At 55.3% G+C, this 26,781-nt stretch overlaps 7 protein-coding genes across 7 annotated transcripts; 1 reads left to right on the top strand and 6 right to left on the bottom strand.

The window, feature by feature from the left end:
- Positions 1 to 2,572: 2,572 nt before the first annotated feature.
- PHACADRAFT_264265 (uncharacterized protein) lies at positions 2,573 to 2,910 on the bottom strand. Its single transcript, XM_007400979.1, has one exon. The coding sequence runs from the start codon at positions 2,899 to 2,901 to the stop codon at positions 2,701 to 2,703; it is 201 nt and encodes a 66-aa protein (XP_007401041.1). The 5' UTR covers positions 2,902 to 2,910; the 3' UTR covers positions 2,573 to 2,700.
- Positions 2,911 to 3,480: 570 nt separating this feature from the next.
- Positions 3,481 to 6,222, bottom strand: PHACADRAFT_213657 (uncharacterized protein; the record flags this gene model as incomplete). Its single annotated transcript, XM_007400978.1, has 14 exons — positions 3,481 to 3,796; positions 3,843 to 4,007; positions 4,071 to 4,232; positions 4,282 to 4,459; positions 4,518 to 4,549; positions 4,603 to 4,709; positions 4,769 to 5,014; positions 5,070 to 5,123; positions 5,179 to 5,349; positions 5,415 to 5,438; positions 5,496 to 5,510; positions 5,572 to 5,683; positions 5,767 to 6,051; positions 6,107 to 6,222. The coding sequence occupies 14 exons, from the start codon at positions 6,220 to 6,222 to the stop codon at positions 3,613 to 3,615; spliced, it is 1,851 nt and encodes a 616-aa protein (XP_007401040.1). The 3' UTR covers positions 3,481 to 3,612.
- A 772-nt stretch (positions 6,223 to 6,994) lies between these two features.
- PHACADRAFT_264260 (uncharacterized protein) lies at positions 6,995 to 8,395 on the bottom strand. The gene is made up of 5 exons (XM_007400977.1): positions 8,181 to 8,395; positions 7,555 to 8,121; positions 7,436 to 7,500; positions 7,279 to 7,362; positions 6,995 to 7,221 (listed from the first exon to the last, which is right to left on the bottom strand). Exons 1-2 carry the CDS (start codon positions 8,373 to 8,375, stop codon positions 7,567 to 7,569), a joined length of 750 nt encoding a protein of 249 aa, XP_007401039.1. The 5' UTR covers positions 8,376 to 8,395; the 3' UTR covers positions 6,995 to 7,221; positions 7,279 to 7,362; positions 7,436 to 7,500; positions 7,555 to 7,566.
- A 1,833-nt stretch (positions 8,396 to 10,228) lies between these two features.
- Positions 10,229 to 11,993, bottom strand: PHACADRAFT_264258 (uncharacterized protein). The gene has a single exon (XM_007400976.1). The coding sequence runs from the start codon at positions 11,291 to 11,293 to the stop codon at positions 10,349 to 10,351; it is 945 nt and encodes a 314-aa protein (XP_007401038.1). The 5' UTR covers positions 11,294 to 11,993; the 3' UTR covers positions 10,229 to 10,348.
- Positions 11,994 to 12,006: 13 nt separating this feature from the next.
- Positions 12,007 to 12,882, bottom strand: PHACADRAFT_104579 (uncharacterized protein; the record flags this gene model as incomplete). The annotated part of the gene is made up of 1 exon (XM_007400975.1): positions 12,007 to 12,882. The coding sequence occupies one exon, from the start codon at positions 12,880 to 12,882 to the stop codon at positions 12,007 to 12,009; it is 876 nt and encodes a 291-aa protein (XP_007401037.1).
- Positions 12,883 to 17,937: 5,055 nt separating this feature from the next.
- Positions 17,938 to 19,441, top strand: PHACADRAFT_188274 (uncharacterized protein). Its single transcript, XM_007400974.1, has one exon. The coding sequence runs from the start codon at positions 18,276 to 18,278 to the stop codon at positions 19,137 to 19,139; it is 864 nt and encodes a 287-aa protein (XP_007401036.1). The 5' UTR covers positions 17,938 to 18,275; the 3' UTR covers positions 19,140 to 19,441.
- A 29-nt stretch (positions 19,442 to 19,470) lies between these two features.
- PHACADRAFT_264255 (uncharacterized protein) lies at positions 19,471 to 21,284 on the bottom strand. The gene has a single exon (XM_007400973.1). It carries the CDS (start codon positions 21,071 to 21,073, stop codon positions 19,799 to 19,801), a length of 1,275 nt encoding a protein of 424 aa, XP_007401035.1. The 5' UTR covers positions 21,074 to 21,284; the 3' UTR covers positions 19,471 to 19,798.
- Between the last annotated feature and the right edge of the window lie 5,497 nt (positions 21,285 to 26,781).

Here is a 26,781-nt window from a genome sequence, read left to right as displayed (position 1 = left end):
TGTACCGAGGAGTTCGCGGTCCTCGACGACGAATGTCGCCCCGGCACCCGTGTTAAAGATGTATTTGACGACCAGGTGACATTTCACATGGATGTCGTGGACGGCGAAGCGGCCCCTGTAAAGGCGAAGGGCGACGAGCTCAAGCGATGGCTTCGCGAGCGGTTCGTCCCCATGGTCGATCGCGTTGAGCGTGACCCGGCGTGTGCGCTAGTCTTCACGGATGGCTCCCAGAAGAGGGGAGAGCACATACCGGGTGGCGTTGCTGCGGGCGCGGGCTGGGTCGTTAAGCACTCGGGTGGCGTCCGGCGGGGGCATTTTGGGTGTGGAAAGGCCACTCCCTACGACGCCGAAATGGCTGCGTTAGCGCGGGGCCTGAACGAGGTCGTACGGGACTTGCCCGGTAGCGTGACTGACATCCACGTATTCGCAGATAACCGGGCGGCGCTCTTGTCCATCCTGGCTGCGGGGCGAGGGCCTGCACAAGGGCTGTCCGTTGCGGCCTGCCAGTCGGTCCGTCCCTGGCTGACTGCGTCGCCCGCGCATCACGTCCATGTGTGGTGGTGCCCTGGTCACAGGGGGGTGTATTGGAATGGTGTGGTCGACAAGGCCGCCGGTCTTGGGGCGGCTGAGCCGTCGGACGAGGTGTCCTTCGCCTATGCGCGGCAGTGCATCACTGCCGATGCCTATAAGGCGTGGCGGGCAGATATGCACCGCCTGCCCTACCGTGGGCGCAACAACTTGATGCAGGTGTCTGACTTCGAGCGCTGTAAGCACACTTCGGCCAACTGGTTCCTGCGGACGGCAGGACGCAGCACCACGTACATGGCGCGGCTGATTCGGTTCGCGAGCGGGCACTTTCCGCACGGTGCGTTCCGCGAACGTTTCAACTTCGAGGGGAACCGGCGGTGCTGGTGCGGGGCGGATGTCGAAACTCGCGACCACATTTGGTTTGACTGCGACTTGTGGATCAAGAAGCACAAGCCCCCGGACGCCGAGATCGAGCGTATGCGTCGGGGCGAGCGCGGTGTCCATGCGGCCTTGGATCTCCTCCCCCCTACGCCGCCAGGCATGAGTCTGCTGGAGCACTTCCTGCAGGACTGGCGAGAGACACCGATCGCTCTCGACGACGTCGCGGAATTCCTGCGCCTCAACCCGATCGTGGGCACCTTCACCTGGCTGGAGCTGGTCGACCAGGCCTTGGGGGATCGGGCGCGCGGCGAGGACGACTCCCTGGCGCTCCTCAAGGTCGACCTGCACACGGTGCGGCGCAAGGCCGCGTATGAGGCATGGTATGCTGACCACCCTAAGGGGGACCTCACCGAGTTTGTTCAGTCGTACGCCCTAGTGGCGACTCACGCCGTGACTGATGCGTTCGAATTTGACGATGCGGGTGTCGCAGCGCTGCAGGCTGAGTTCGGGCTCGCGGCGGCTAAGGCAAAGAATCGTTGACTTCCCGGAGGCGCCAGGCGGGCAGCTTCACGCCGTCTACCTCGTGCTGGCTCGCGTTCTCTCCCACTTTCCCCTCTCTCTTCTTTTCCTGCTCTGTTTATTCGATTGTGTGTGTCTGTCTCCCCTGGTATGTAATTATTAGGTGCTCATGTGCCCCGTTGTACGCACTCTAAACTCGCGGATTTAAAAAAAAAAAAAAAAAAAAAAAAAAAAAAAAAAGAAGCGGAGGAAAATCTGAGTCACGCTCAGGACATGCTCTATGTTGCACCATCGCAGATTGTAAATTGTGATACCGTATTTGTTTCTGCTATTAATTCTGGCACCGTCAAGTATTGTGCTTGTACTACTCGTGTGTGCGTCGACGGAGCGCTGGAGGAAATCCAAATAGGACCAAACATTTAAATAAGGCGACAGACTTTGAGCTGGACCGTAACCAATATCCCCATGCCGGTACACGCATCTGCACTTGAAGCTTTGAAGTTTGACCCTACCTATGCTTCGGTTATCAGAGTCGAGGATGGTCCATTTGTCAAGATGAGGAGTACAGCGAATTCCCGACCACGGCTGTGCGCTCCCGGTCCCAGGTAGTACCAAGCATAAGTACTAAGTGCGAGTAAGCCTACATATGTACGCGCGTCGAGGTGCTCATCTCTCTGCTAGAGCTTTGACGATCACGCATCGCAAAGTGCGTACGCCATGGGCGAGCAGCGCATATCTTCTGGTATGCTCGCATCCGTCCTTGGCCCGGGGATATCTCGACAGTGTCTGTTCGGGGAGGACGGGCCGCGTTTCTCGGCATGCCGTCCTTGGAGTTGTTTGAGGCCATCGCGGTCGAGTTGGAGAAGGCGTGGTTTGACTCAGTGAGTTCTCTCAAGCTTTGCATAAATTTCATGTCCCCAATGGTTTAATTTTCCTAGTGTGATCTACCCCTGAAGGAGTGCTGTGCTTGGGAAGGTGACGATGCGTGCGTGTAGTTCATAGCAGAAGTACGGTCATTAACGCTTCGTAGACTTGTTTGAAGAATTGCTCGCCTCTGTGCCATCGACGCAGGTCTGAAATCGTGCGACCGTGTATCCGAACATGCAATTGTAAGCTGTCGTGTTTATACCATGCGTAGGCTTGGTTTGCTGACGGGTAGTGTTGGACCAGCAAAACAGACGATGGCTTCCACAATGAATGTTTTGCCCACCGCCACTGCATGAGGGCTTCTACCAAACGCGATGGCCATGTCATGTAATTTGGGGTGTTGCTTCACGCTACTAATGCATGCGTTATCCTGAGCGTCTCCCCTAAGCCTACCTGTGGCACCCACTCCACAAGTGGCAGCTGCCACAATCGGGGGGATGTCTCGGGCTTATGATGCTTGACTGCTCTGTCTAGTCTAGCAAGTACAGCACTATTTTCAATACGCGGAAGGCAACAGTCTGCCAACGCTGCGAACTCGCGTCTCATGCATCACGCCGCAACTTCCCTGCTCACTTGCGAGCCGAGTATGGCAGGTGCCGAGGCACTGTACGGTGAGATCGGCCATGACGCTGCCGACGTAGCTCGGGAAACGCGCGATGGTATAGGGCCCGTGCGTGACGAAGAAGTGCCCCTTTTTCCGTGGTGGGCTCTCGCAGAAAGCGTGTCTGCGCTAGAACTAGACTTATCTCCGCCAGGGCCAACTCTCGACCTCTACAGCGATCAGTCTCGGCGGACTCCGTGCTTCCTCGGGCCCTGTTGGAAAGCTGCACAGTCCATGATCAAACGGCTACCCTGCCGATCCGAGGTAAGGGAGTCTTGCCAAGGGTCTGTGAGTATCGCGAACGACGGGGATGATGACACCTGCCAACGATTCAGGGAATCGCTCGCAAAGCTCAGGAGTGTCTCCACGCCGGTATTTTCCCAGCTTTGCTGCGGGGCTGTTCAGGTCAACCTACTAGGAGCCTGAGCCTCGGCCAAGTGCTCGTTTGCAGCTGTTGGCAATCGGCCCAGCTCGAAAGGAGAACAGTCTCTTTCATCTCACATTTCCGCGAGTCTCTGCACGATGCCCAGCACTCCAACAGCACCAGCAGCCTGACCAACTCGAACTGTCATGTTCGAGACATGTTCGCAATTATATATCTTATTCTTCACTAGCTACCCAGAGATCCGCGGACAGTCTACATCGCTTGACTGAAACTAGTGGTTCTGCACATCTTCGTGAATGTCCTCTCCTATGAGAACACTGATGGCAATGGCGAGTCCATGCAGCGTCGGATGCTCGAACACAAAGTTCTGCGATACGTGAAGGGCGAATATATTGGTCTGAGGGTCAGCACGGAGAGCGTTGATAATGCGGGTCCGGAGGAACGTGGCATGCAAGCTGGTGGAATTTCAGCACGATATCCTGTGTGACAGACAGGACTGACCTGTCGAATCCCTGGTCAAACAGCTCTTTAGACGGCGAGATTACATCTCGGCCATTGGATATAACGGAAATGTGTTCTAGGAGCCAGGCTTGTATGTCGGGCACAGTCCACGAGGACGGTGGGCGGATACTTTCAGAGATTCCGCTGTCCTCCAACATCGCATATCTGAATGAGGTGGTTGTGTCAGCCGTGAAGAGTAAGTGCAAGTAAGAAGTTAGGCCCACTCACAAGTTATTTATCTCTTTCTCATAAGTTTTGAGTGCTTGCTTCCGGATAATCGTCCCCTTGGCGGTACGAGGTAAGGGCCTGGCGCGCTCTGTGACAATAATCATTTCCTTGAAGATTCTCGCGAATGCCGGAGCCGTGCGATTCGCCTCCTCAACAATCGGCCTTGAGAGTCTTGAGCGACAATGTTCTGAAGCGTAGCAAAATGGCATACCAAAGCTTGTTCCTGAATTCTGGCAGCGCGTTCACGTCGTTCGGGTTGACAGCATGACCTTTCTTCGGTTCGACGAGAATACCGCATTGGCTCTTGCCCCGACCAAACATGACAACTCCTTGGACCATACGCGACGAACCTATCACCCCTTCCTGAGGGATCGGCACGACTTTCTCTCCTGTTGGAGATCGTCAGAGGAGGTCTACGTGAAGGGATGCAAAATCACTTGCCCAAACCGAGGACGATAACATCGTCCTTGCGACCAATTCTGGGTCACTATGGTAACTATCTCTTCCTCGCGCAACAGCTCAGCAAACTTACATGCGCCACAATCCTTTCTTTGATGGATGCGACTCCCACAAATCGCTTGTCGCGTACCCCTTCGTGTCCTCCAGATTCTCCAGATTAGGGCGATGCGTTGCACATGTCTATCGCGTGTCAACCATCGATGGTCCGGCCACATATTGTTTAATGTCAACCAACTCACCAGATACTGTAGCTCAAAGGTGTTGTTTCCCTCAGGAACCCATCTGCACGTCACGCGGTCGGAGAATGACATCCATTCCCAATCTGCCTTCGTCTTGGCGCCCGAGGCGGGATTGGAAGATTCGTCCATGTCGAAGACCTTCGTATGGGGTCCAAACTCGGTGCCCCCGTAGCATGGGTACAGGTTGACGCCTTCTGCTATGAGCTCGCCGCCAACCTTGGATGACAGCGGCCCTCCGCCGAAGGCCTTCGAATCGACAAGTAAGCGACAAACAGCTGCAAATTCTGCCAGTTGTACTCACGACTATTTTCAAAGTCTTCAGGTATTCGATGTCATCCTTCAATTTCACCCACGCCTGCCCTTACGAACCTTGTCCAAGCCCAAATAGGGATGCTGTTGCCCAAATAAACCAGCGGTTTCCCAGAACGGAAGACGTCTGCTGCATCGCAGACAGTGGCTGTGGCACTATCCTTTGGAAATTCATTCTTCACAATCTTGCTGAAAACTTCAGTCAGCTCACGAAAGAGCTGTAGGCCACCTTCGTGAGGTTGTCGCACGCCTTGTTTGACCACGGAGTACTCCTGGTGGCTGCAGTTAGCAAGGGTACAGGATTGAAATGGTGATTCTGTTAGCAAGCATTACGCACATATCCGTCAATTTTGACACCAGTCTGAGCATTGCCAATAAGATCATTGATCAGGAACAGCATGTAAATGCAACAACTTACCGACACAGCGGTCCTCTTGAAGAGGACGAGAGTAACTTCCTTGGTTCCTCCCCACAGAATGTTATCTGAGCGGTACAATGGGCTCGAGGGCACCATATGCAGTGTAGCCTGCCATCATGAATGCGTCATTCAGGTGCTGGTCGATTTCGTCAGGAAAGCCCATGATGCTAGGCCGCTTGGAGTACTTCCTGAAAATCATCCCTATAGTCATCATGGCAGAGACTACGAGGCCCCTCGGAGACCTTGAGGGCGAGTGCAGCATAGTAAGTACAGTGAGGCTTGCGGAGCCAGCTTCTTCTCGACATGTAGCAATGACTCGCCAACAGCAACTTCATGGACGATGAGACCATTGGTCTTGGAGCCTGAGAGTACACCGTCAAATATAAAATCGCGTCCATCCAGGATTTCACTCCGAGAGTAGCACATAAGCATGGTGTGGGAGGCTTCATCGAATTTGATCATATCTGTGAAGCAGTAGTTGAGGAAGGCCACAAGTGCTTGGTGAGGGTCACGAGGTGCCAGCATGACCACGAAGGAGTCGATTGAGTAGTCTATCCTGGTATAATTGTATGTCAGACAATGATAGTCGAGTACAGATAACCTTATTATACTTTCGAAGCGCTACATTGGCTTTGTCTAGGACAGCATCCCAGAGCTCAGGGCACTGCTCTAAGGCGGCATCCCACTCAATTTCAAGCTGGAGGAGTAGGAATGTAAGCTGATTCATGTACAAGCACAACTGAGAGGCGCACGTATCACTCAGACTCGCCCTCCAAGGGATCTTCAAGCTCGCCTGCCCATGTATTGATCGCCTCGGCAACAATGCCAGTGGAGTCCTTGCAAAGTACCACAATAGGTGCAGTGGTCTGATCATGTGTTGCCATAGAAAGTAGGTTGGAGTGCGTTGCGCAGAAGGCACAAGAAAGAGAGATAAGAGAAGTTGAAGCAACCTGTCGGCCCCTAGAGTCTTAGACGTAATAGGTCAGCCGCCAATCGGAGGCTCCTTCCGACTGCGCGGTACAGTCCGATGTTGCAATAGAAATTGCTGCGTTTAGGCGCTTGCAACGAGGAAGAGGTATTGTGGCCGTCTGAATATTTGGACAGGTCGACGGCTCAATGTTCGAGCTGCGACTGAACGGGGTCGGCCCCTCTTTCAACGCCACGAAGCCGGATGTCACGTGCTATAAAGACGCCCAATTACCACAGGCCGCAACTAGTTTTCGTGCTTGAAGGTCCTACCGAACAAGACTAAAGCTTTTGCTTTTATATCATCTCTTTTCCACGGTATTTATATCGTTGTAGGCGTTCTTTCGCGAGCTTTTGTGGAGATAGACGCGTGCTCGCCCGCCAGCGTGTATAAACGTGCATTATCATGAAGTTTGAAAGACCACTGTGCGTGAGGGCGGATGTCCTAGGCAATCTTACTCTCGTTAGGCATCCGTCGTCGTGCAATTTCGGGCACCGCATATCGTCGTGCACGATTATGCATCCACGGGTTACAAAACTTATCTTGGGTTTATTGACCATGCGGCGACGACGAAGGCTGCGCGCGCGTACTTGCGGCAGCGACGAAACGTGAAGTACATAAAGCACAAAAACGTTCACGAACTCGCACGCCGGCATGCCATCGTGTTCGATCGTATGCCTTTGCGCATTTACGTGCGGTTCCGCGCATGCTCGTGCGCGTCCAGCACTCCTGCCAGCCAGAACGTGAGTAACATCGTTCCTCCTATCCTAATCAATAATCATTTCTTCCTAACTATATTACTATTTCTCCACGCACGTTTCAACTGTCACTTGGAACAATTGCTCAGCTGCTGACGAGGTGCTGCGATAGTAATAGCAGCCTTGCTATAGTACATTGCACCTACTCCCGGGAGCCCCCGGGGGGGGGGGCATAAGCTCTTTCTTCAAGTCTCTGAACCGGAAGCAGCAAGCACCTCAAATTAAGCTGCTTAGTGAGCGGCTCGACTCAGACTTTGGTGCGATCAAAACACGTCACTCTCTGGTATCGATTATTGTGGTACGTTGATAGCTGTCGCATCGAAAACGAACATACCTCTTCAAGTTGCTAATAGATGTACGGAAAGATCCTATACGGTGTCCTCTTCGCCCATCGGTCCCACTGCTCCCCAAACTCTTTCCTCAGCACCTCGTCTTCCTTCCCCACCCGCCCTACTAGCATCGCCGGAATGTACAGCGACCACGTGGACCACACGACGGTGAACACCTTGCTCCACAGCGAGTCCCACCCGACACACTCGTGGAACCAGCCACCCGGGCTGACGTGGACCAGGATCGCACCGGCGGCGATCATTATGTTCCCGAGGTAGCCCGGGTGCCGGACGAACGCGTACGGCCCGCTCGTGACGAGCTCATGGTCCCGCCTGATGGCGAGCCTCCACGTGAAGAACTTGCCAAGCGTGCGGTAGCAGAGGAGGCGTAGTGCGGCGCCAGCGCCCAGGAGCAGGCACCCTGCGAGCCACGTCGGCGTGATGCGTATGTCGTGTGAGTGTTGGTGCGAGTCGCGGACGACATACGGCGCGAGCTGTGCGAGCAGCGTCGACGGGGAGTGCTCCGAGAGGATGACGGCGGACTCGCACAGGAGGTTGACGCAGTAGAGCGTCTTGGGGCGTCCGGCGCGTAAGTGCGTCGTAAAACTCGGATGGATTACTACCAGCTGACCTTGAGAGCGAGCACAGGTTTCCCCCCGATCCACTCCTTGCGGTCGCTGCCCTCGTACTTCTCACGCTCTTCCGCAGTAGGGGGCGGCACCTTGGGCGGTGTCTGGGCGCGCACGACGAGAGTCGTCGAGAGGAGCAGTAATGGTATCTTCAGCAAGTTGTTGCTCGCTCCATGAGGGCCAGGAAACCAGATCATCGCTGTGCAGAGTGATAAGCAAGAGACAGTGTGCGGGAAGAGAAGCCCGACGCTCCTTTATGTAGTGCAGCTATACAGCGTCCTCTCTACTTGCGGGAACTTCACATATTGACTTCTTGACATCCCAGTCGGGTTTAGGCCTAGGACGTCCCGCGGCTTCACGGCACCATTGCCTGCCGCGGCGGCGCGACAAACGGCCTGGGTGGGACCTAGAAATCCAGCTGAGGCATTCCTATCTCATGGCCCATGTTCACGTGCATATTGGCGTCACTGGAAAACAAACAACTCAAATTCTTATCGCCTCCATGTCCGGCCTCAGATACGTCTCGCTCACCTGTCTGTGTCAGTTGCGGCTTTCTCTCTGTGCCGAGGCGGCGCATCAGCCATACTGTCTCGACCGAAAGAGGCCTTGCTGTCTTCGAATACCATCAGCCCCGTGATACTCTAGAAACCATGGCTCCACGAAGAAGTTCCGAAGCAGCAAGTTCCCAGGCGACGCGCTCTCAACAGCGCCCTCGGGAGCCCTGGCCCTCAGGATCTGCCTATTATAATCTGCACTCAGTTCAACGCCAGAGTCAGCCGTCCGTCCTACAATCACTTCTAACATCCCACGTACAGGCACCAAATCGTCGAACAAGCAGCTCTTACGGTCTCCCCTGCGAGGACCAGCACCGTGGAAGGCTTCCGAAGCAAGGCCCGGTCCGCCGTATCACATGCGTGCAGCGTCAAAAATGATCACACATCCCCAATCCGCACACACATCAACAAGAATGTCCAGCAGCTCATCAATTATGGCTACAACAGATGGCGTTTCTACAATGAGGGGGCGGGTGGGGGGTGAGTGGGTGAGGGGGAGACGTCGGGGGGCGGTGGGTTGGGGGATCGTAAGTAGCGTGGGGGCGTTACAGTAGTAGCAAGAAGAAAACAGACACACAAAACAGAGTTCCGGCGCGTCCGTTCCAATTAGCAACGCACCCGGGCCCGTCCGCGGCCCGGGTGCGAGAAAGCGTATGATACACGCGTCTGCGTGCGCGTGCCTGTACACGTACGTGTACACATGTAGAGGGCCAGGGCCGCGAGGCCGCGGGCGGAGGCACTGGGGCACGGCAGAGACAGCGGCGATGGGAGCCTCAGCGGACAATGGCGGAGACGGCGTTTGCGGTGCGAGATGGCGGCAGGCTGTGGGTATTGCGGGTGTGCAAAAGACGATGAGATGAGAGAGGAGAACCGAGAGTGGGAGACCATTCATGTACAGTGGGCCAAAAATAATGATATGCGTGAGATGCGAAAACGAGATGCGCCGTGGGAACCCGAGGAGAGACGAGAGTGAGAGGAGAGACAGCGAGGAAAGCAGATAGGACGGGAGCGTGCGTGAGATCGTCGTGCGTGATGAGAGGTCGTGGAGGGGAGATGGCGTCAGCTTTCGTCCATGCGCACGTCGCGGTCGTCCTTGCGGATGTCGACGATCATCGCCTGGTTGCAGCTGCCATCGACTGGGCCGAAGCCGTCGTGGCTAAAGGAAAGTGTCCGCCGTTTCATGCCAGCGGTGAACATGAACGACGGAGACGCTTCGATGGTGCATGTTGGTGCCGCCGTGGGGAGGCTCTTGGGACCAATTTTGTGGACCGGCGGCGGTGCCGAGAAAACCGGTGATTTGGCTGTCGCAGCGATGGAGCTTATCGCTGCGGGTAGAGCCGTGGAGGGCGGATCGAGCTCGAGGTGAACGACGTCGCCGCCCTCGCTCTGTGCACGTGCATACAGCTTCTCACGGACGTCTTCGTCAGCTGTAAGGTTCGCAAGGGTTAGGAGAGCCTCCGCGAGCTATCGGGCGAATCAGCCTGTGACCTAAGGCGCGCTCTGATCGATAACTTACGAGAGGGGACAGATCCTCCTGGTCTGGATCCGATCTAGTCGTGGCGGAGCCTTTAGCGCGCTCGAGGAATGCGACCGCTGCAACAAACACATTGTGCACATCAACACGGCCGTAACGTCATACGTAAAAGGAGATGCATACCAGTAGCAAGACCTTCTCGAGCTTCCTCGGCTTCGGCGGTTTGGAGCACCGATGTGTCGCCGCGCTCGAGGGCATTCTCCATCTCCTCTGCACGTGCCTCGCCGACTACCAGCCAGCAGCGACCACGGGCGGCGTTCACAGCCATCCGCCACTCGCCAATGTCCGCCTCCATCTTCATTTGATTGAAAACAGAGTCGGCCTGGGATGCCCAATACTCGCGCTGGGACGATTGACTCAGGCGCTCGGCGACACCTAGTAGCTCAGAGGCGATGGTGAACAGCTCCTTTGGCCGCGAGAAAATCTGTGTGGATAGACTTGACGACACCGAGGATGGTGAGGTGTACCTGCGCGAATGGAAGGCGTGCGAGAAGCCCGTGCCTTCGAGGTAAGGGAGCTCCAGCTGGAGCGCGGAGGGGTTGTGCGTCGCCGGGTACTGGCGGTGCGGCATGTGGAAGATCCCGCGCGAGAACTGGTCCATAGCAAGCACCATGACATCGTGTGCACTGGCAGAGTACAAGCTCATCCGTCGCGTCACTGGTGGTCGTACAGCGGCGATAGCATGGAAAGGGGAGTTTGGCGGCCAGCGGGGCTCAACTGCGGAGAAGGGCCCAGGCAGCGGCTGGTACAGCAGATAGCCGTTCCTGAGGTCGGCCTGCGTAGGCATAGGAGGGGTCTTTTCTGACCGTAGACTATGCTCGAGCTTTTCGTCCGCGAGGCAAACAAGAGTCCGACCCCACGATACACACATGCGCCAGTCATCTGGTACAGACGTGCCGTGTGCGAGGACGCTGGGCAGATTCTCGCCGGTCTCAAAGATGTCGAGAGCGGCTAGCCAGTACGTCGATGCTGTTGATGGCTCATCGGGGAGCGCGAGACTCGCGTCGTGCGCGAGGATTGTGCCCATGTAGAACAGAGCAGTGCCGAAGAGCGCATGAAACGCAGTTGGAGGGTCCACTGCGCGAGATGGTATCTGAGATCGGTTGTGATGTGGCCGGTGACCTCGGAGACACGAGTTGAGTGTTTCGGGCGCCCAGTCTCGCCGTAAGCGTTCATCGGTCGGTGTGAGGATGTCGGGGGAACGAGGATTACTTGTTGGTGGTTCCCGTCCGGAGTAGACGATCGACGGGTCGGGATGCGCGACGAGAAAGCGATGGCATTCTCGGATGACCGCGCGCAGGAGCGGGAGAGCGTCTGCGATATCGTCTGCTGTAGGAACGATGGAATGTCAACGAGATGCGTCTCACGGAGAGTTGCCAAAAGGAAGCGTATATGTCAAATCAAGGGAGGGCTGTTCTCGAATCTGTCCGTGACGCGGCACGACAACCGCCCACAATACAAATTCGCATTGCCGCGCCGGAAGCCGCCAAGACCAGTGCGAGAACTGCAGCAGCGACACCTGCATCACGAGCGTGTTCACAAGTGCATGCGGGCATGGAAGAGCCTGCATGCACTTCGAACCACAAGTCCTGGACGCAAAAACGAAGGGGGGAAACAGGGAGAGCACCCCACGAGAAGGTTAACATGTTGGCAGGTTGCCCAGACGCATGCCGAGACCGGCCCAGCCGGCATCTCGACAGTGCCAGACGACACTCGACCACCACCGGTGATTAAGGGCAGCTACCGGGGGATTACGCAGTCTGCCTGTCTGCGGATGTTGGGAACGCCTCGCGCGCGACTTCCGCCGACTGCTCGCTGAGGCAAGCTGCAGACACCGTCGGCGGAGCGAAGCGCTTCGAGGCCGTTGACCTCACGAAGGTGTCGCAATTGCTGGGATGAGAATGCCGAGGAACGTACAGAAAGCGAGCTGACGCGGCAGCTCGCACTGCGTACACCCCAGGTCGCACCCCCCGCGCTCCTGCACGAGCAGCGGAGGCAGATTTTCCCAAAAACGGTTCCCGAACAATGATAGGATTGCAGTGATAAAACCGAAGCGCAGCACAAGGGAGAGCAATCAAGCGAAAGCGTACCTTCGTACGATTCAGATGCGCGCGCAAACAGCTCCTTCAGGTTCACCCAATCCTCGAGATCGCTGCCGCTGGGCTGCTTGCCCTTGGCCTTGCTGTTGATGCTGGCGTACTTGTTGTCCTTGTCCTGCATGCGGGGAAAGACAGAGCAGAAGGGGTGCGACGAGAGGCAGCTCAGAGATTGTGTCGGAAAGAGAGATGCATGATAGCAGAGATCAGGGGTGAGAGCGCGAGAAGACGGGCTGAGTTGGCAGAGGGTCTCAGAGTCGCTGAGCGCGCCGGAGAGCCGCCTGCGCTTGCTGCTGGAGGACGAGCTGCGGACGTCGTCGTCGTCGTCGTCAAAAGCAGTCTCGACGCTGCTCCTGCTCGAGGACGAAGCAAAGTCGCTCGAGACGTCGCTGAGGGCATCGTGAGAACGAGTTCCCGATTTGGTGCTGTCGGTGTCTCGGCAGCGGGCGCGCCAGAGTCCGCGTGGTCGTTTGGTGGGCAGCGGCGGGGACTGCGTGCGCGGGGGCAGAGGCAGAGGCATAGGCATCGGGGGCACGGGGAACAGGGCACAGGACGTGCTCGCTGTCGTGCGTGGCGGCGGGGAGTGTGCAAAAGCTGGGCACGGGTGGGCCCCGCACTGGTTTTATTCCCTGCATCGACTGGACGCTGGGCAAAGGAAGCCTAGCTTTGCGCGTGCCGGCATCCAAGCCGAGCGCGATCCAGACTCCAGGAGACTTGGGAGAGACCCTTGCATCAGCTATCCCCGTCGCGGTCCAATCGCACGGCGCCTCCAGCCCCGCGATAATTGGGAACCGACAGCTTCAAACACCGCCCCCATCGACCAGTCCAGATTCGTCGCCCCCTCTTTACCCACGACGCATCATTACCCCCTCCCACTGCACCCTCGAAGCTATTCCACTCCGTTTCGATTTTCTCTCGGCTGCCAAACGCCTTGCTGGCACTCTCCCAGCACAGCTGCTCGCCTCAAAGGGCAGAATATCCCAAATGAAGGAGCGTGTCCAGGTCGGAGCGACGACCTCCTCCTCCGGTCCCTCGCTTTGCTGCGCCACGCTGATCTCGATTCCTGGTCTGGACCGGAGAATTCCAGCCAATCCCCTCTCGATTTAGTACCGCGTCCAGACTCCCGATAGACTTCCCCTGATCGCAACGCGATAAGCGCTTTGGGACCCCGAACGTCTCTCGTCACGTAGTCCCGCAACTCTACCATTTCGTCGACGATTGCCACCGACCTCAAAGGTATGTGATCCTCGATGTCGTCTGTGCTAGACTGACCAACCTTGGCTATGCCATGTACGCTCAAGGTGCAGCAGTCCTGCGATTTTTCTCAGCCTCGAAACCAGACGATCGCCCGCCCTGGATTTACTCCCGCCCTGTCGTCACAGACGTGTAAATCGACTGCATTTATAATCCCTGCCGCTCGCCTTGACAAATCCCCTCGATGTAGAATGCCGTTATGAAACCTGTAGTGCTCTTCAGCTGGCGTTTTATTATGCGAAAACGATCCACATCCCTTTTCGAGGCCGTATCCCGAGCCGTCCGACGATCTGGTCAGGCGGGCGCACTCGATGTCGTCAAGGCCGCATGCCATCTTGCGCATTTGGGACCCAAACCTCGCGGTGCGTCTGCTACACCACCATTCTTGTCTTGCTCAGCCGCTCATCGGCGTCCGGCTCACTTCGGGTACAGGCCCCTGCACCAGTTACGGGCGCTGCCTTGATGCGCTCTGCATCGCCTGCGGCCCACAGTGCCGTCTTAGGAATATCAACATCACGCTCTGGGCTGGCCGTAGACCGTATCGCTGCGCGCAAGCACCGTCAGATCTCGCCTCGGAACACCAGTACAGGTAGCGATCAGTCTTATTTCTCATTGAGCGGCGCGACAAACCGAACAGTGCCCAGCCAGAGCTGGACCGTTCACACCAGTAATCCACGCGTTTTGGCCGCCTATCGATGCAAGAATGTCAGGTAAACCGCATGGTCCGTCTTACACGTAATGGGGCAGGACCGAGATCTGACTGTCCAGGTTTGTCCAGCATGGCACCTCCGGTGTCGCCTATGGTTGCCTCTTGGCGACACGCTCCCATATCCGAAACTAGGGACGCGTTTCTCCGTTGTCTATCGTGCCGCGGCAGACACGACGTCGGTAAGTTACGTCGACGCTTGTCCGAACCGGCTCGGTTCGGGCACTATTTGCGGTCTCTTTCTGGTCTCACCGCGCCAGCTCGACTGGGACGCTCCAGACCAGAATTGTAACAGAGTTTTGCGTCATATGGCTGCAGCACACGCAAGGCACTGACAAGACCATGGGCTGGAACGTCGCGTCTCTTGTTCTCTGCGGCCAGTGCCAGGGGTCTCGCGCGACCCAGCGCTCTGAGCCAAGACGTACAGCACGCTGCGCTGCCAGCTGATTGGCCACAGAACAATGGCCTGCTCCCAACCTGTCTCCGGCTGTGCAGGCTCCCAAGCTAGCCTGACGCTCTCTGCGTCCCACGAAGACGCGCTCGTGCGGCGCTGCTCAGCTGGACGGCCCCTAAGTCTGCCGACGACGGCTCGCTCGCAGGCGAGCTGTAATCCCCCAAAGTAAGTGCGTGCGAGCATGGCGTCCGTCAGCCGTCACGCGTCTGAGATCACGACGCCTGATGCCCAATGCGCGCGCCATGCGGCCCCTGCTGGAGCGGTGCGAAAGGTAACCAGGGTTCGAAGATGGCACGTCGGTGTGGGGGCAGCAGGCCAGCTCAGGTCGCGCGTGCGTATGTCTCATTTTTTTTTCCCATTCGCGCCGCGCGAACGCTGACAGGGCCCGCGGCGAGCGCGGTGCCCCGGCCTAAACCGTGTATGGGCTGTTCGTACGCTCGTCCAGACCCTGAAGGCCTGATTCCCCGCGCTGAGCGTGACCCTCCTGTGTTCCTCCCTTCAGCTTCCGGCGGCTGTCGCGCCGCGCGCGTGCCCAGCGTTGGTCCATGGGCCGTACCAACTGGGAGCCCTGCGACCGCGGCGTCCGGCACGTGTCGGAGAGGCCGCAGGCACGGCGCGGAGATATCGTGCGAGCTCGCCAGGCGACGATCTTCCGTGTCCAGCAAGACGTCACTGGCGGCCGCCCCGTTCTCATTGGCCGCAAAAGTCTGTTTGGAGGTGCGATGCGGGCTCTGACAGGCCGATCGGTTCATGTTCGCAGAAAAAGCAGAAGAGGGGCGTGCGCCAGTAAGCGGCGCGCGTGGGCACGACAGGCACCCATCTATCACCCAGCAGTGGCCACGCAGCAGCCGTGCACCCCATCGAAGCTGCTTGCTGTTCGCGCTGCGTGTCCGGGAACGAGCGGACTTAGGCTTCGGTATGACGTTGCGCACCGCCGCTCTATCGACCGTAGAAGACTGCCCCCTGGCTGTCGACGTAATGTTCGACTCTTATCTCTGTGTTTATTATGTCGATGAACCTATAGAAGGCGCAGAAAACTCGGCCTGGTGGAGCAGTGACGCTGCCACTTCCCCCAATCCTTGCCACACTCATGGCTCGCTAACACGCGCCAGCCGGTCTCTCTCTGAAGCTGAGAAAACCTCGTCTCAGGTACTCTCGAACCTTCGAAACCTCTCGACGAAGTCTCTGCTCCTTGCTCTGCCAGCTGTCGGGGCTGCGCACTTTCCCCCATCCCAGAGAAGCTCGACAGTCCCAAGCCGATCTCAGGTCCTCACCGCCTGCGCGCATAGATAGGCTGTTTTATCTCTCGCACGTGTATACTCGAGCTTGATCTTGTGATCGATTTAAATCTGCATTTGTGTTCATTACAGAGCGAGCCAAGATCATCAATGTGAGCCACAGCTCTCTGTTCGAGCACGAACCTACGACACTTACGGCAGCACTCCGTTGTGGCGTTGCGCGCGGGACTTTTGATGCGTCCGTAGGCGCATCAATTCGTCTCGGAGAAAGCCGCGCGCGACTATGCTTTAAGTTTTGGGGCAGTGCAGCCTTTGTCGCTGCGCCTCTCCATGTGAGCCATTAATCGAAATCCTTTATTCCAATGGCATCTTTCAGTTGCAGTCATCCTCTTTGAAGGCGTGGATCACAGTGGCCACGGTCATCCCCGGGCGGCTTCGGGTGTATAACCCCGATTCTAGGCAGCGGCAGTCCTCAGGCCTCAGGCTTGAAGCTGCGACTCGCATCCGCGAAATACTAGGTCAGTCGTCGCGGCGTCGATTTCGTCGATTTCGCCACGCTTCTGCCGGTCAACCCCCGCCAGTCGGTCTTGAGAGTACTTCCGGACGAGCCCGTGCTCATGATCTTTTGCTACTGCTACCACTTCGACTGCGGCTCGTTCCGCACGAGTCGGTCTGCCCCCTCTATGTCTGCCATCGCTGGTACTCGGTTTGTGTGCGTTACCACATGCTCTGGCAGGCTATGTCCTCTTCTCTGGGAAAAGACTGCTCATGCAACGTTAACTATCGCCCATGAAACCTGCCTCTTCGCGATTTCATTCCCTGCATAAGCTGCGCGTCTCATGGTACACCTGGGTTCTCGTTCGCAGTCAGATGGGCCTCAAGCCTGCCCTCTTGGTGTTCATAATGATTGTTGCTTGCCGACGGCGATAATGCCTCTATGCTACTCAGCGACTACTTCTCGTACGACCCGCCCCGCATCGCGAACATGCACATTGTAGATGATAGTTACTACGTTGGCGGGATGTCCGTCGCCGCCGACTTGGAGAAGCTCTGTCAAGAAACGGCTCCTGAGGCATGCGAACGCGAGGGTTGGACCGTCGATCTCATGGGCCTCTTGGCCGCTTTCCGCAACTTGTCGCGCCTGGCGTACTTTAGCGCGCCAGACCTTGCTCCCTGCTATCTCGACCAACGTTAGTCTGGCCAATGCAGAGAGAAACTGGCCTGTCGTCGCCGCTCTCCCTCAGTGTGTACGGCTCGGCCCTCGCGTACACCTGGTCTTCCGATCTCCTTGTGGTTCCGTAAATGCTTGTGGTGCACCTGACTGCGATATTGAGGAGCAATAAGACGTAGACATTACAGATGAAATGGTTCGTAACCCTGGCGCGCTCAGCATTGAGCTTCCGCCTAGCTGCTCGGATGCGAAGGAGTGAAAGGGCATACTGCCAAACTCCCGAGAGATTCGTACTGATCCTTTTGTTGAATGATATTAGAATCTCTGTTGTAGTTGGCGATATGCCACGTAGTAGCGTGTAGACCTCTCCCTCTGCGTTATCCGCGTATCCCCGGGGGGTTGATGCGCTAATTGATGCGCCTTAAGCTTAAGGGCGCATCAAACTCAAAGCTTCGACGCTCATAGCCAAAGCTCGACGCCAAAACGCCACCACTTCTGAAGTCAATCCTCACTGTTCCACATCGCAAAATCAGACGTCTGCTGTACCCCGCTTTCTGAACCTCCCTGCCTTTGTCATTGCTCATACGAGAGCTGTCAGTCTATATGCCAAGCAGCGTACTAGGAAAAACGCTCCCGTGGATCCTAGGATCCCTTTACTTGCACAAGACTTGGTGTGCCGGGCTTGGCTGAGCGTTTTCCACCGTAGGTCTGTTTTGCACACAACAGATTTCTGCGCAACCTTTTCTCCCGAACACCTCACGGAATAGTTGAACAGGTACTAGGTTGTGATCCGTGGCCTCAGATGTATGAATGTCCATGTCCAGAAAACGGTGATGATGGCACACGAAATCCGTAGGAACCACATAGCCTCTTTGAAGCATTGTAAGCCTTGCAAGCCGGACCGCCGACTGACACGGTAATAGTGCGATGTATGAAACGGTGTCGCAATGAACAATACGCATAGTCCTACGGTTTTCGACTGTTTGCCGCCTTGTACAATGCACGAACCCCATCTGAGTCTGAGCTTATAGTCCCTTGGCGTAAGGCAAGATTTTTCGGCATCGGGCACCCACTTTGTCCTTCCTATAAGATGTCGACCTATCTCCCGGCATCTACCCCGACCTCCACTTCCACCTTGTCTGGGATTGTGCGCTGCGTGGATGCCTTCGGCATTTCCGCAGAGACAACAGAACCACTCTCTGGTGCCCTTTTCTCCGTTGAGGGGAGTACCTCTTCCATGAAAGCAGCTATCATAGCCGCGGTTATTGGCGCAGGGACCTCTGCTCTCCTTGTCGTACTATTGGTACTCGTGGTGGTCTTGCTGCGACGAACGAAGGCAAAGAAGGTCGCACTCGGTAAGCAGAACGACATATCATACGCGTATCTCTCTGATAATTCGTTAGATGTGGAGAAGGGCGCGACACAAGACGATAAGGATGACAGCGTCATAGACATATCTGCGCACTCATCTCCCGTCGAGCCCGAGGAAAGCGGCACCCGCTGGCTCCACGCTCTTCCAAGTCCACGCACCTCCGTTCGCCACTCCCAACCACCGCCCTACCGGTCGCGACAAGGCTCTGCGGCCACAACGAACGGACACACCACCGTCACACCGTCCCCTCTCACGCACACGGACGTGCCGCCCGCCGAACTCACGCGCCGTCCGTCCCAAATGGGTATTGACGTACGGTTCCACCGGCCCTTCAATGTCCGCTCACATGTACCTCCCTCAAAGGTCTCTCTGTCGCCTCTGGAGGTCGCGGTCACGCCGGAGCCAGCGGACCGTCTGCCAGACGACACCCCCGACCCGCGCTCGCCGCTCGACCCCTCGCTCCTCGACCCCTCGCTCGAATTCACAGAGCTCTGGCTTGGGTACGAGCAGGATATCGCGGACCACAGCAGAGGGCACAGAAGCTATTCGTCGACCGCAGTCACGTCGTATTTTTCGCATTGAGTGCGGCACCTGACGGAAGGGCCCGCTGGTTCGGCGTCCTCACGCTGCTTGCCCCGCCGCGCACTGGCTGTCCTGTCTCCAGACAGTGCGTCCATCCACGCATATACCCTGGGCTGCTCGCGCCATGCGCAATGGACTGTTATGCCGAAACGTCAAGCACGTGCAGCCTACGATCAGTTCTAGAGGAACTTTGGCGGTAGGACACGATTTACTATGGTGCCATGGCGGCTAGATTAGTCAACGTGTAAGAATGCGTCGAGCAACAGAGATGTGTGCTACTTGATTTCGGGAACTTGCCTGCGTCCGCTCAAACTTACTTGGTCTACTCTTCTAAGATCCGTTATAAGCATGCGGCGCACCCACAGGACGGAACGTAGGTGAAATAACGGATTCAGCTACTAGGTACCAAGGAAGGGTCCAAGACAGGGCCAGGTACATACAGTATGTACGATATGATTGTATGATACAAAATTAGAGTAATACAAAGTGTACGTGTCATAACAAACCCCGAATAAGAATGTGGATCAAGAGATTGCATAGTTCAATAATATGAGAATGGTCGGATGTGTCGAGTTTCTGAATTGAGATACGGACGATGAGGTAGCGAAGTCAAGAAAATGCTGGTTGCGGAATGCGGTAACAGGTAGGAATGTGCAGGACTACATCTCCATGCTGAGCCTGTACTCGCATAAGTTGTGCAAAAATTCGCGCGAGAGTGAGTCCGCAGTGACACCGTACGCAGGCTGGGTAACCATGACGCCATAGTCGTCGTCTTCCCCGTCGCTATCGCACCCGAAAAACTCGTCTTCTTCCTCGGGGATGAAGAACTTGGCAGGCTTTGGCGGGCTGAACGCCGCCCAGAACGCCTTTTCGTCGACAGGACTCGGCAAGGGGCTGGTTGAGGGCAGGAGAGGATCTTCTTTGACACGAGCGAGGAGTACCTTCCAGCGTGCGACCCAGTCGATTTCCCATGAGCGGTCGCACGAAGCAGTCTCGTGTTTGCCGCCGCAATCAGTGCCGTCGCATCCGTACTGCTGGCAGCTCGTCTGCTCGTCTGCAACAAACGTCGACTCGCAGCTATTCTCAGAGCTGATAGTGTTGAGGGAGATGTCGACGAACGAGCTGCTGTCGTCGGTAGATAGGGCCTCGTCTGATGCGGACAGTGAGTTCGCAGTCGGCGAGTGGTTCGCGCGCTGGAGCATGTCGTGGAGGAATAGGATTTTGTTGATGCTGTTGAGCGTGAGATTGCAGAAGGCGCGGTCAAGGACTGCGGAACGCGCGTCGCGGAGAGTTGTCAGGTCCCCCGTGCGCGGATAGATGGGCGCGTTAACGTTCGGTGACGAAGTGGGAGGTGCTCTGGCGCTATGGGCCAAACGAAGTCCTGGCCGCGATAGTCGGGAAACGAGGGCAGCGCGAAGTCCGTCTCGGGAGCGTGGCAGTTCTAGGATACCGCCGTAGGGGCTGGCCTCAGCGAGCGCTAGCTGAGCCTCGAGCTTTGCGTACTCGCCCTGTCGCGCACTCCAGAAGCCCTTGAGATGCGACAGCGCGCTGCGCGAGAGGCCGTGGTCTGCAGGCGTTAATAGAGTGTACGAAGCGGAAGTCGCGATGGGGGTAGCAACATGGTAGTAAGAATCCACCTCGGCAGGTTCGTGGACTACTGGGAGCTGCATGGGGATATTGGAGAGCGAAATGGTCCTGGAGGGAAGAGCAGGCTTGTGGCCTGGGGTAGAGGCATCCGACGGCTCAAAGTCGTCGAAAGAGTCGCTGCCTTCGCTGCTGGTGGATGAAGAGGGAACAAGGAGCGCACCGGCAAACTCCCACTTTTCATCGTCGTCTTCGCCTGATGCGCTCTCGAGCCCAAAGTCACTTGATTTGCACATCAGCGGTCGCGTGAACCCCATGCGGCTGGGCGACCGCTCAAGTTCTTCCGTCATGATTATGTCCGTACTCATGGCGCGGGTCCGCAGCGTCCAGGGCAACGATTGTCGTAGCAGGGTGTGAACGAATGGAGCATAAAAAGAGCGTGAGGTCCAAGTTAAGAAGGAATGGAAAGGTCAAAGGCGTCCAGCCTTGTCGACGTCGGGCTCAGGAGCAAAGGCAAAGGTCAGAAACAACATCCAAAGCAAACAACCAGCGGCATTGGGCGTCTATAGTATGATCCGGGCTCCGGGGGTCCCGCGATGCATGCATTCATAACTGGGATTTCCGTCGGCGAGGCCGCCGGGGTCCTCATCCTCCGAGATCCTGCCTTTACCGCCACCTGGCTGACAGGTATCGTTTTTCTAGACCTGAATGAAGTCGTGTCGCTCAAAAGGTTGTGTGTCAGGGGTTTGTCAGACCAACACTGGATTGAGCATCACCCCTGCGCCACAATGCGTGGCCGCTCCTTGATATCCAGCTGCCAGACATTGATGCGACACAGCTCGGAGGGTAAGAGACAACTGCACGCTGTGGCTGCGCAGGCCCCGCGACCTGAACAGACTTTGGGACCGGCTCAATCCTGTGTACGCAGTTTTATGAGACCTCTTGCTGTCATGGAAGTTTCGTATTTTGCCGATTTTTGCCCCGGATCTACGCGAAAACGGTCTTTCTCTTCCCGAGCACTCTTTAATTTCAATGCGTCATCGCGGAAGTACTACTTTGACTCGCTCAGCATATTAAGTTACCTGTGAGTGCGGTGGACACTCTCCGGTCCTCTGCCAGTGCTAACCATGCTTCAGATTGATCGCAGACTAGATATCACCTTACTAATGCTCGACTAGGAAGTGCAAGTTATCCGATGCAGGAAGCGTAAGGTGTCGGTCATATTGTCTGTTGGCAGTCGTTCCAGTCTCCTATGCTGTGCGATGAATGTATTGCTGATGCGTACGGGCTCTAGTCCCCAGATTCGCAAGTGTAAGTTCCCGAACCATTCGCCAGGCCCACTTTGCTAACAAGGCTCTATGCCAGCCGTCGGTGCAGAAATTTCCCACTCGGCAAGTCTTTGGTACTGATTCTGCCCCGATTAAAGACCTTTGGTCAGTTACGAGCGCCGGGGAGACTACATATCATCGCATCGCTGAGCGCCATGCTGCTCAGAGACGACGCGCCTCATTTTGTGTACGTAGCTCTTTGTCCTTCTAATAAAATGGAGACCTTTGCCGCGCAGCGTGTTCGTCATCCTTTCTCAGTCCATATTTGTGTGTGCCACCCACCACATGCTCCTCGCTCTATCGTACTGAACGTTAACTTAGCATGACATCTATCCTCGCATTTCGTTTTCTGAACCTACGTCGGTCAGGCAAAGGTCCGACGACGGCACGTGTGCTCCAATGCGGTTTAAGTGCAGGCTAAGATAGCGTTCGCGCGATCACCGAGGTATTTGGCGAGCCTGCACGTCCACTACCCAAATACACGTGCGTCTTCTGGAAGCGCTATGCTGCGAAGTCTACTACAAGCATGTTCGAAACGGTAGGCAAGTGGAAAACTCTTCTGCGAATGTAGAGTATCTGAATGAGCTTATGCACAGTCCTTGTTTTTCTACAGGTTCGTTGGTGGGCAGTGAAGTGTAGTGTTGTGCGTCGACCAGCGAAAAATCTTGTCCATCTACACCCTCTTCATACTCCAGCTGGCGTGTTCCCATGCCGTAGACCCCCTCCAGCTGCCCATGTCCGGCATCTCGCGCAGATCGGACGGGCCTCTGACAGAGCCGACAGAGCCACCGTCCTCCGAGGATCCACTCTACTCATGACTCATCAAAGTCTGACCGTTCGTTGGTGTATGTGTCCTTCTGCGCTGGTCACGTTTCTCACATATCATGCCAGGGATTGGTCGGCACGTATGTCGTATCTTGGCGGAGACCGATATCGCAACCCATGCCGAATCATTCCCAGATATCCTACTGCCAGGCACTGATATCCCTGCAGGGCACGATGCCCGCCGCGCCACGGCCGGAAGATAGGCGACCGCTTGTCATCCAATTGCAAGCCGCCCTCCTAAAATGCGTTCGTATAGCTTTGTTCTGGTTGAGCTGGGCGAAACTTGGTATTGACTCACTCTCGCGTTATGGTCTGCTAAGACTTCCGACTGTCATGAAATCGCTGTTCATACCATGAAGCCGTACTCGATGAACCGAATTGCTTCCAAAAAGATTGTCTTCTATAAGGGCATCGTCGCAGATGCTGGAGCCTTGTGCATCCAAGATGACGAACTGTGACTTCGTACCACTCACCAAAACCCATGAAACGTGAGTTCTCCGACACGATATCTGTCTGAGCTTTCCTTACACTTCCTCAGACTCTTTGCCAATAATTTGAACGTCGTTATGAGCGGTATATGCTTTTCCATATCGCATTTTTTGCACCGTTTAACTTAGGCCAACATCAGCACTTGCGCTATACGAACACTCGATCACATTCGATGAGGAAATCAAAGTCATCTGGCAAAGGAAAAAGAATCTAACCACAGTGCTGTTTCTCTGCAACCGCTACAACGTTCTGTGCAGTGCGGTGATGTTCCTATTGATGTCCATGCACGTAACTCAGAACTCCGCGGTATGTTTCTCCGTCATCGATAACGGCCACACTGACAGTAGTGAGTCATAACAGACGTGAATGAATTATATTATCATGTCCGACAAAGCTGTGTCATATCTGCAATATGTTCTTTGTCTTGAAAAACTTCATCGACGTCTCAATAATTCTTGCATACTGCTTGACAGCAGGTGTGTTTGGGATTCTAGCTGACCGCCAACAGTTCCAAAGAATATTTTTATAGTGTTCACCGCGCTTTGAATATACGTGCTTTGGGATAGAAGCACAAAATTGTTCTTTCCCATATTGATGCTTGCTCTTGCGCCTGCTGTAACTTCTGTGGTACGTTCCATCATATTCACTCATTCAGTACCATATACACTTGGCAACATGTTGGCATTGTAGATATGTTTCGCTGTGGCCAGTTCGGGTCCAAATGTAGTACTTCAATTGGACGAATCGTTTCGGTGCATTATAGGGCTCGCGATGGTCCCCGAACGTCACCTGCAGTAAGTCCAGCTTTTTCCTGATACTTCAAGATTCTGGCTAATGAGTTTGTAGACGCAAGTCTCGTTTTTTGCCACTTTCTTCGTCTTTACTCAATGACGCCTTGGTTTTATGCAGTTGTCTGGGCGGGACAGTTTCCGAGTCTACTCGCAGACGCTTTAGTCTTAATCCTTACGTGGAAAAAGACTTTTGGCCAATTCCAAAACGCAAGAAAGTTACATATCAGGACGCTGAGCTCCCTAATACTGCGAGACGGGACACTTTATTTTGTGTGCATGGCCGCTCGTCCCTTCTAGCCGTAGTTGAACTAAGAGCTCCTACAGCGTGCTTGCGGTTCTGAATATTGGCCAGCTGATCGTCGCGCGGTCCTTGTGCCTCTCTGATTTCATATGCATGTACGCCACTGACAGCACCTCGTGTCCTATGTCCTACTCCTCACACTAAAGTAGCCTATCGTCCCTGCTTGTATCTCGTTTCCTCTTGAATCTGCGTCAGGCAGACGAGGGTTTGGCGGCAGAGGGAACAGCAGAACAACCGTCGAGCCTACGCTCCTTCGACATTGTGGGTCGCGAAGGCAATATTGGGGAGCCTCTGATGCTATGCAATGACGAGGATGTCTGGGAACATGACACTGACTTTCGTGCAGTGTTCAATCATGGCGATGCGCGGTACAGCGGCTACGAACATGATCGAGATAATGTTGTGGCTATTCAGGAGGTTCGAGCTTCATTCATGTCATGGCCGCGTAATTCATGACGCTAGAAATTTTGTCTCTGGTCACTTGCCGTGGTTCAGTTAGTACAATATGATTGCAAACGAGGATCTCGACACTTACCATTCTGCAGAGATCTGAGGAGGCAGTTCTTGGTGGATAGATGTAAATACTGCATATGTCTCACATGGTTATCTCGTAGAAATGCGATGTGGGATAATAAGTTAAGCTAAATATCAGTACAATCCTTGCTACGGACGCTCAGCATCTTACCCCAATTAAACGAGGTGTCCGTGCTGAGCGCTAAGCGCCGAGGACGAGGAGCGTTCAACACGGCCTTCCGCTTTAGGAGGATACACTTGTGTTACATAATCTAGCGCCCCCGGATCTCCCGGTCGCTCGTTCTCTAACGACCACTTCTACGCGACTCACATGTATCGCATACCGCGTCCGTATTTTCTCACAGAATATGTCTAAGCGCGTAATATAGCCAAGTTACCTTTTGGTACCTCAGGAGTTCTGTCCCCCTTTCAGCTCATGTCTGCGTATGCTACCCGCCACATGCTCCTCACTCCACTGCGCTGGCGCCAACTCGGCCTGTCAGACGTCTATCCTTGTGTATTGCTTTCTCCAGGACCTACGTCAGGTATGCGAGCACCCGTTGACAGAATGGACGGTACGAGGATTATCAAGCATGACGCTGCCGAATGTTTATAGCGGGCCTCAAGGGTGTCATGAATATTACATATTCCAGATGGTTCTCCCGGATTCCACAGTATTCTTTTACTTTCTATACACCTCCGTATATTTGTAGGATAATCTAGGCATTGAGTCTGACATGTATATAAGGAGCTCGTACTGCTCAATAACAAGCCAGACTCGAGCTGGTCTTTCCTCACCTATTCTCCTCTCGTCTGTCTCCTCAGCTTTGTCGTAGCCCAGTCCAGTTGGATTGTAGGTTGCTGACATTAGCTCGAGTCTCCACCAACTGCCCTACGATGATCCTCATCACTCCCACTCCAACCATCACCCATCTCCACACGACGATCCACCCAATACACACATTCGACTCTCACCCTAACTCCTAACCCTACCAAATTCTATCGCATCAAGACCCGGACCCCTGGAACCCTTTTCCGTGCACTTGCACAATTTTTACCACATCACATCCCCGAAGTCACCTCTGTAATCACTAGCCCTTAGGCGGCTGGACAGAGCTCCATCTTATTAGAATTGTACCCTGCCCTACCATAGGCGGCGTTACATGCTTTGCAGCAGGCAAGCGGATATTCCTGAGTACGACGTGGCAACTGGTTGCGGCCAGGCGTCGGAAAAGCGATAGCAGTTAGATCGACGATCCCTTTCCGGGCGTCGGACCGAAGAGACATAATCGCTCTTTGGGCTGCTATAGTATCTCTAAATCTGTATTACAATTAGCATTTTGGTTCTTATTCACAAATTCCCATCTCTGGCAAATTCTACCCCTGATCTGGTCATTACAACACAATTAGTCCCAGGGTTTGCTGCAAACAGCTTCACGGACTCGATAGCACATGCTCGCGCTCTCTTGCAATTGCAGAGGATATCTACATCAGTTACTAGAAGAGAGGTTCATCTATAGACGCGATGATTGCACACGGTACTGTGTGCAACAGCCGTGTCCGCATTCCCCACAAAATAGTACTCGCTGTCCACAGTGTCAAGAAGGACTACGTGGAGAACTAGTAACCAGAGTAACCACAGGAGCACCGTCGGAATCCCTTGCAGTCCCCGAACCCATCCCATCTAGCTCAGAACCCCGAGGTAGACGAGACACTCTCAAATCAGTCACTGACCATCTCCGGTCAATCACCCTTGGAGAATCTGAAGCACCACCAGAGGGCCCACCAAACCCCGTGGAAGAAGCGGTAGA

This window comes from Phanerochaete carnosa (genome assembly GCF_000300595.1).
Source record: "Phanerochaete carnosa HHB-10118-sp unplaced genomic scaffold PHACAscaffold_11, whole genome shotgun sequence".
Classification (NCBI taxonomy): Eukaryota; Fungi; Basidiomycota; class Agaricomycetes; order Polyporales; family Phanerochaetaceae; genus Phanerochaete; species Phanerochaete carnosa.
Note: the sequence above shows the minus strand (reverse complement) of the source record. Positions and strands in the feature narration are given on the sequence as shown.

Bases quoted from the DNA above. Each gene is read 5' to 3' on its own strand.
- PHACADRAFT_264265 (XM_007400979.1), bottom strand. From the start codon at position 2,901: ATGAGACGCGAGTTCGCAGCGTTGGCAGACTGTTGCCTTCCGCGTATT.
- PHACADRAFT_264260 (XM_007400977.1), bottom strand. From the start codon at position 8,375: ATGATCTGGTTTCCTGGCCCTCATGGAGCGAGCAACAACTTGCTGAAG. The intron at 8,122-8,180 runs GTCAGCTGGTAG...GGACGCCCCAAG, and splicing joins AACCTGTGCTCGCTCTCAAG to ACGCTCTACTGCGTCAACCT.
- PHACADRAFT_264258 (XM_007400976.1), bottom strand. From the start codon at position 11,293: ATGGGCACAATCCTCGCGCACGACGCGAGTCTCGCGCTCCCCGATGAG.
- PHACADRAFT_188274 (XM_007400974.1), top strand. From the start codon at position 18,276: ATGTCGACCTATCTCCCGGCATCTACCCCGACCTCCACTTCCACCTTG.
- PHACADRAFT_264255 (XM_007400973.1), bottom strand. From the start codon at position 21,073: ATGACGGAAGAACTTGAGCGGTCGCCCAGCCGCATGGGGTTCACGCGA.